The sequence below is a fragment of the Scylla paramamosain genome, chromosome 3 (assembly GCF_035594125.1).
Source record: "Scylla paramamosain isolate STU-SP2022 chromosome 3, ASM3559412v1, whole genome shotgun sequence".
Taxonomy (NCBI): Eukaryota; Metazoa; Arthropoda; class Malacostraca; order Decapoda; family Portunidae; genus Scylla; species Scylla paramamosain.
Window position 1 is genome coordinate 40,430,522 of NC_087153.1, and position 7,500 is coordinate 40,438,021.

Consider the following 7,500-nt stretch of genomic DNA (forward strand, 5'->3'; position numbering starts at 1 on the left):
AGACAAGGAAAAATAGTTAGTGAAGTGACCGCCAGCCTTGATCTGCCTGTGTGTTAGTGGGTCAGGCGGCGTGTCCTTGGCGAGCAAAACAAAAGCAGTCCTTGAGCCGCCCCGGGGAGTCATTGAGGGAAGGCCACAGCTACTCCCTACACCCTAGCAACCCTCGGCAGGAAGGTACTGATAACATCCTTAGGCTTAGAAAATAATCAGGGGGGGAATACAAGTGACAGGTCTGTGCTTGATGAAGTTAGATTGAGGTAAAAAAAAGGTTTTCACATTGAGTGGTATACGAGTATGGCTGGAATACAATCAGTGACTCAGTAATTAGGTTGTTAGTGCCGAGCCAATAGGAAGCTTTAAGAGGTTAGATAAAATTATGGATGGGAATTATAGATGGATATAGGTAGGTATGTTTTACGTAAGGACTACCACGTGTAGGCCTGATGGCTTTTAGTTTCTCCCAGCTTCTCTTATTACCTTATGTTCTAATCAGGTTGCTAGTGCCCAGTCAAGAGAAAGCAATAAAAGAAAATTAAAGAAATTGGGATAGGTGGAAATAGGCAGGCATGTTTCACACAAGGACTGCCACGAGTAAGTCGACTGGCTTCTTGCAACTAGCTCTATTTTCTTATATTTTTATCTGGCTGCTAGTGACGAGTCAATAAGATTAAAAGAAAATTAAATAAATGGGGATGATAGGTGGATATAATATATAATATATAATATAATATAATATTTTACACAGGGACTGCCACGCGTAGGTCTGCTGGCTTTTTGCAGCTTCCCTGTGTTCTTACTTTAGATTCTAATGAGGTTTTCAGTAAAGAGTCAATGAGATTACTAGAAGATTCAATAAACTGGTATGAAAAGTGGACACAGACAAGTACATCTTACACATGGACTGCCACATGAAGGCCTGACGGCGTCTTAAAGCTTCCCTTTTTCTCTTATCTTATGTTCAATCACGTTGTTTGTGACAATTCAATAAAAAAAGATTAAAAGAAAGTTAAATAAATAGGGACAGGTGAATATAAACAGGTATATTTTACACAAAGGCTGCCACGATAGGCCTACTGGCTTCTTGCAGCCTACCTCTGTCAAGTCCTGAGCGGCAGAGTGGCAGGGGCGCCCTTCATTATCATTGTTATCCTCAGGGCAGGACACTTTCCAAGGACATGAGTGCTGAGGGGCGTCTTTGTCCTCGCCCCCACCACGTGATCTGACCAGCGGGGCGGCGCCAGGAGGCAGTGTGTCAGCGGCACGTCAGGACCACACCGCCCAAGGTCACACCAGAGGTCTTCCTGCCGCTGTTGTGAGGTGGAGAGGGTGGTGGACGTGGTGGTGAGGGTGGCGGAATTGTTATTGTTATTATTATTATGTAGGAAGGGTTTAGGGCAATAAATAAATGAAAAAATAAACAAATAAAAATAAAAAGGGCGCAGTGAAGGTGCGAATCCTTTAAGAGTTTAGTAAAAAAATTTGCTAAGTGTCTTGAAATACTTCTCAAATTCAAGATAATAGTGATGATGATGATGGCACTTTACTTCTGCTTGTCAAAATATTGAAGTTATCATATCTATTGTATCTATTATATTACTGTGATTTTTCTGTATTCAAATTTTCTTTCCTAATTTGAGATGCATGGTTTCATTGCTATGCTGTGACAGCTTAGGTGACTAAACAATTGTACCTGGTGCGAATAAAGAACTGAATTGAACTGAATAAGATGTTTACTGTGCATAGCAATTTCATTTTTTTTTCTTTCACATTCTTTAATAAACACACCACTGATCTCAAACTATATGGAATGGGCATCTCTGTACTGTAACACTCAAGATGAAGTAGTTTTTTATCTAAGAGGAGCACCGGCCAAAGCCAAACAAAGAGCGAAAAAAAAAAGGCCCACTGAGGTGCCAGTCTTAAAAGAAAGCTCAAATGGATCATCCATTACTACTACTGCTGCAACCATCACCACTACCACCACCACCACCACCACCACCACCACTACTATTACTACTACTACTACTGCTACTTCTACTACTACTACTACTACTACTACTAGTACTAGGTAAGGATACAAGACCTGTGGAGTTTTCATGATGTTTTTACTTTTATTAGCTCATCATATTTTTTTCCTGAAATGATGTGTGTGTGTGTGTGTGTGTGTGTGTGTGTGTGTGTGTGTGTGTGTGTGTGTGTGTGTGTGTGTGTGTGTGTGTGAAGTATGACCTTTTCCATCTCTCTCTCTCTCTCTCTCTCTCTCTCTCTCTCTCTCTCTCTCTCTCTCTCTCTCTCTCTCTCTCTCTCTCTCTCTCTCTCTCTCTCTCTCTCTCTGCATTCCAAGAATCGAGAATATTTTGGGACAGCTGGTTAAATAATCTCCTTCTCTCTTCCTCCTCTTCCTTCTCTTCTTCTTCCTCCTCCGTCTCCTTCTCTTCCTCATTCTTCTTCTTCTCCTCCTTCTCTTTCTCCTCCTCCTCCTCCTCCTCCTCCTCCTCCTCCTCCTCCTCCTCTTGTTGTTGTTGTTCATAACTCTGGTTACTCGTAACTCTCTCCTGACATTTTTGTTCTTATAATATCTCGTTTGTTATTGTCCTCCACCTCGTCCTCGTCGTCATCGTCTTCGTCCTCCTCGTCGTCTTCCTCCTTCTGTTACTCCTACAGGTGCAAGGTGAACCTTGAGGGACTACTGCTATAATATGCAATACACGAGTGCAATGATACTGTGGAAACACACACACACACACACACACACACACACACACACACACACGATATTACGCTCAAAGGGATCCATTAGCCTTGTTATATTCATACTTTATTATATAAAGTTTTACGACTTTTTTTTTTTCTAAATCAGTGAATTGTATATTACTTCTTGTAAAATCCTCGGTTTAAAAGTCTCACATAGAATATTGCTTCATTTAGTCTTATTCCAATAGACTTCTTACTTTCATTTATATTTGAGCAAAAAGTAAATGATATTAAGTTTTATGGCTCTTCTCTTAAAAAGTCGGTGCATTGTGTCTATGTATTGCGTCTTGTAAAATCCTCGTTTCAAAAGTCTCTCGTTACGTGTAATTCTGACTAACAATGGACAGCCTGAATTTTTCTCTGCTGTTGCACATACACGCGCTGCGCCGTTCACTCCTTTGTAAGCATCCTCAGATTCTATGGTTAAAAGAGATAGGAAAAAGTTGCTTTTCAAAGAAAGTGGTAGATGAATGGAATAAGCTCAGTAATCAAGTTGTTAGTGCCGAGTCAATAAGGAGCTAGAGAAATTTACTGATGGGGATTGTAGGTGGAAATAGAAAAGTATGTTTTATATAGGGACTGCCGCGTGTAGGCCGATGGTCTCTTCCAGCTTTCCTTGTGTATGTTCTCCCAAGCAGATTTCCACAAGACGGCTACAAAGGTGAGGTTATTGGGTAAGGTCTTTGCCGCGGCGGTAATGGCGGAGGAGCAGGAGCAGCGCGGCGGCAAAGCATAAAAATATTGAGTAGTCTTTGTATTTCATCATGTCAAAAGGATAATCTACAATGTTTCGGCGCGGCACTGAAGAACGGGAGGAATAACATATGACAGGACAGTCCAATCTACATCCTCCCAGGTTCAAATATAGCTTTTAAAGAAACCCCCCAGCAGTGCAGGCTGCGTGAGGTGTGAGCTGTGAGGCGCCGCGGAAGAAAACGCGATTCGCCGCCACCACAGAAAACCAAACCTGGCAGGTGGGACGGCAGTATCCGCTTGGCAAAGCTGCTGCCCGCCACAGCAATGTCGCCCCGCAGCGCCCGCCACGCCACCACCAGCCCACCCGTCCCGCCTATCAGGATACTAGCTAGCGCCATCGTCACAAACGCCATGTCGCTAACGCTCACAACACCTCATTTCCTCTAACAAATAATGTATTGACACACACACACACACACACATGCACACACACACACACACTAAAACACACGTGCTGATGCTCATTTTATTGTACTCTGGTCAAGAAGAGGATCGTTACAAAAAGTATAAAACTCTGTCCTGCAGTGTGGAGGGCGGCTGCCTGGCGCCCACGCCCTCCACATCCCGGCGCGGCCAAGCACCTCCACAAAGATGTCTCCACAGTCACGTGGTGCAGGTTGCGCTACAGTCCTCCCTTAGGAGCTCAGAGACGCCTGTCGCCGTCGCCGCCGCCACCGCTGTTAAGCTGTGTTGTGGTCACGTCCAGACAGCCTCAACTTGCTATAATCACCGTTACCTCCAACGCGGCGCGGAACACTCACTACAAGACTAAGTGTGCACGTTTAAGGCGGCCTGTGCTGCACTTCAGCCACACAGCACCAGCCACTGGTCGCCTCAAGTCGGCGCCGCCGCCGGGCAGTGGAGCACAGCAGTGGAGTGTCCAACGTACAGGAGCGGAGGGTGGGCACCGGACAACCGCTGCGCCACAGCCAACGCCTCCTCACAATGCGCCAAAAAGCATGTATTCAGTGGTACATATGGACGTCCACACTATCTACTCTATCTACTTATCTGAAACCGTAAAGGCTACGTGCACCACACCTGTGTGACGGTGCTACGGTGCAGTAAGGCAAACTGCTCAAGGTACAGTGCCAGGGCGTCGCGCGCAGCACCGCCGCTGCCCCGCGACGCCCACTAAGTAAATGCAAATCCTGTACTTTCTGGTAAAGTTCCACTAGGGGAACACAACAAACGTGCTGAGAATACCCGCGCTGGTCCTCGCCGCCTTCAGCCCGGGGCGGCCACCACACACTGGGGAACTCCCCGCGGTGACCTGACTGGTGCCAGCCGCTGCGTGCCGCCGCCACTGAGGCCAAGGCTGTGAAGTGTGTGACGCGGAGGTCAGGTCACCGGCGCCTCCCGCTCACCGCTGCCACGCCTTCACAAGCAAGTTCGTGTTATAAGAATGCAACCAGCGCCGGTACCGGGGGTGGGATGAACCAGCCGTGAGGCACGGCACGCGCCACTCAACAGTGTGGCACTCCAGCCCCCCGGCGTGACCTGCTGGCCTGACCTCGCCCGCCACTACCACCAAGACCTCACCACCTACACACACACACACACACTCACACACACACACACACACACACACACACACACACATACACACACACACACACACACACACTCCCTCACAACCAAACACAAAGCCATAACATAAACATGAATATGATTATGATTACAGTAACCATAATAATAATAATAATAATAATAATAATAATAATAATAATAACAATAATAATAACAATAATAATAATAATAATAATAATAATAATAATAATAATAATAACAATAATAATAATAATAATAACAACAACAACAACAACAACAAACAATAATAATAATAATAATAATAATAATAATAATAATAGTAATAGTAATAATAATAATAATATTAATTTATCCATCTACATCAAAAACAAAATTATGGCAGCAATAGTAGTAGTATTTGAAACACACACACACACACACACACACATTTACTCCTGGTGGTGATGACAGACGGATGAAAAGAGAACAACCACCACTACAACCTCTAAACCACCACTACCACCACCACCACCAGCACTACAACCTCCAAATCACCACCACTACCACCACCACAACTCAAAATACCCATGAACATCCAGGCACCTTCCAGTCAGTCAGCCAGGTGAGCGAATCTGGTCATCAGCAGATCACCAGGTCACCGCAGGACAGGCAGGTCAGATGGGCGGGCAGGCAGGCACAGTGGGCTTGTGGTGACCTGTCCTGACCTGACGTGACCTATCCTATGGGGTAAGGATGGCGCGGCAGGAATTGCACCGCCCGTTGGCCGTACTCCGTCTTGTGCCCCCGCTTGGGCTTGCCGCTCTTCTTGAGGCCGAGGTACCACCCCATGTGCGCATACTTCTTGGACAGGTAGTTGTAGAAGGCGCCCGACAGCGTCTCCACCCACACCGTATTCTCCTTGAGCTCGTTAGGCTGAGGACAAACAAGGAGAGGAATCATTAGTTTCACCGCTGCTCTTTATACGGGGATAACTCTACGGTTAAAACATGCCTGGTTTCATTGTAATGATCTACCTTTAGGACGTAAGATAAGGAAAGCTGCAAGATGCCATCAGACCTACACGTGGCACTCCTTGTATGTAACATATCTATCTATTTTCACCTATCATTTCTATTCATAAATTTGTGTTATCATCTCTTAAAGCTCCGTAATGACTCAGCACTAACACTTAATCTGATTACTGAGTCCATTCCATTCATCTACCACTATTTAAAAACCAATTCCATCCCATCTGTTATTTAAATCTAAGTTCTCAAGCTTGAATCCAATATTTCTTCCTATCCTCGATACTCACCCTGAGAATTTTGCTTATGTCACCCTTGTTTAATCTCTATTCTCTAACAGACTGTGAGGAATGCAGTGTCACGGTGTCAGCATGTCAACAGGTCAAAAAGTCAGTGCCAGGATATCAAGGTGTCGGGGTGTCATGATATGAGGCCAGGAAGTCAATTTCAGGGTATAAGGATGTCAGGGGATCGGAAAGTGAATGTTATCAGAATGTCAGGAAGTCATGAGGTTGGGTCAGAAAGTCAACGTCACGCTTTCTGGCACTAAGAGAATCAGTGTCAGGGAATCAGAAACAGTGTCAGGATGCAAGGGTGTCATCAAATCAGTGTCAAGGTGTCAGGATGTCAGGAATGATACCAGGACAGCGGGAACAGTGTCAGGGTGTGAGGGGGACCCACGCACCTCTCCATAGAGCTTCCCTTTGTGTGACATGGCGAGGAACAGGTTGGAGTCCACGCCCCTGATCTGCACCTCGCCCTTGCCCACCGCCCGCACTTCCAAGATGGCTGTGGGCGGGATGAAGGTAATGATGATGATGAGGATGATGATGATGATAATAATAATAATAATAATAATAATAATAATAATAATAATAATAATAATAATAATAATAATAATAATAATAATAATAATGATAAGTGACGCAATGAATTGCATCCTTAGGTCAATAATGTTGATTGTGTGTGTGTGTGTGTGTGTGTGTGTGTGTGTGTGTGTGTGTGTGTGTGTGTTATGTCTGCTTCCATTTGTCTTTCAACATGTATGTATCTACTTATTCATCTATATATCCATCTTCTCCCTCCCCCTCTCTCTCTCTCTCTCTCTCTCTCTCTCTCTCTCTCTCTCTCTCTCTCTCTCTCTCTCTCTCTCTCTCTCTCTCTCTCTCTCTCTCTCTCTCTCTCTCTCTCTCTCTCTCTCTCTCTCTCTCTCTCTCTCTCTCTCTCTCTCTCTCTCTCTCTCTCCACGCACCGTAAATGTTGTAGAACTCTCTGGTGCCCCTGACCGCCATGTCCGGGAAGATGGCAAGGTTCCAGCCCGTCATGGAGAACAGCTGCTTCCTGACGCTGAGCTGAGGCTGCCGCAGCAGACGCTCCCGTAGGGGTTGCTCCAGAAGGCACTCCCTGCGCAGACAGAGAGGGAGAGGAGTGAGTG

The 7,500-nt window shown here is 45.4% G+C and overlaps 1 protein-coding gene across 2 annotated transcripts in view; it reads right to left on the reverse strand.

Moving 5' to 3' along the window:
- Window positions 1–3,962: 3,962 nt before the first annotated feature.
- The window catches only part of LOC135096198 (fibroblast growth factor 1-like), a 31,738-nt gene continuing 28,200 nt past the window's right edge, over window positions 3,963–7,500 (reverse strand). For both annotated transcript variants that reach the window (XM_063997573.1, XM_063997572.1), the window contains exons 3-5: window positions 7,318–7,469; window positions 6,751–6,854; window positions 3,963–5,973 (exon numbers count right to left, since the gene is read on the reverse strand). In XM_063997573.1, the coding sequence (XP_063853643.1) occupies window positions 5,776–5,973; window positions 6,751–6,854; window positions 7,318–7,469 (454 nt within the window). In that variant the 3' untranslated portion in view covers window positions 3,963–5,775. The remainder of the gene's footprint in view (window positions 5,974–6,750; window positions 6,855–7,317; window positions 7,470–7,500) is intronic.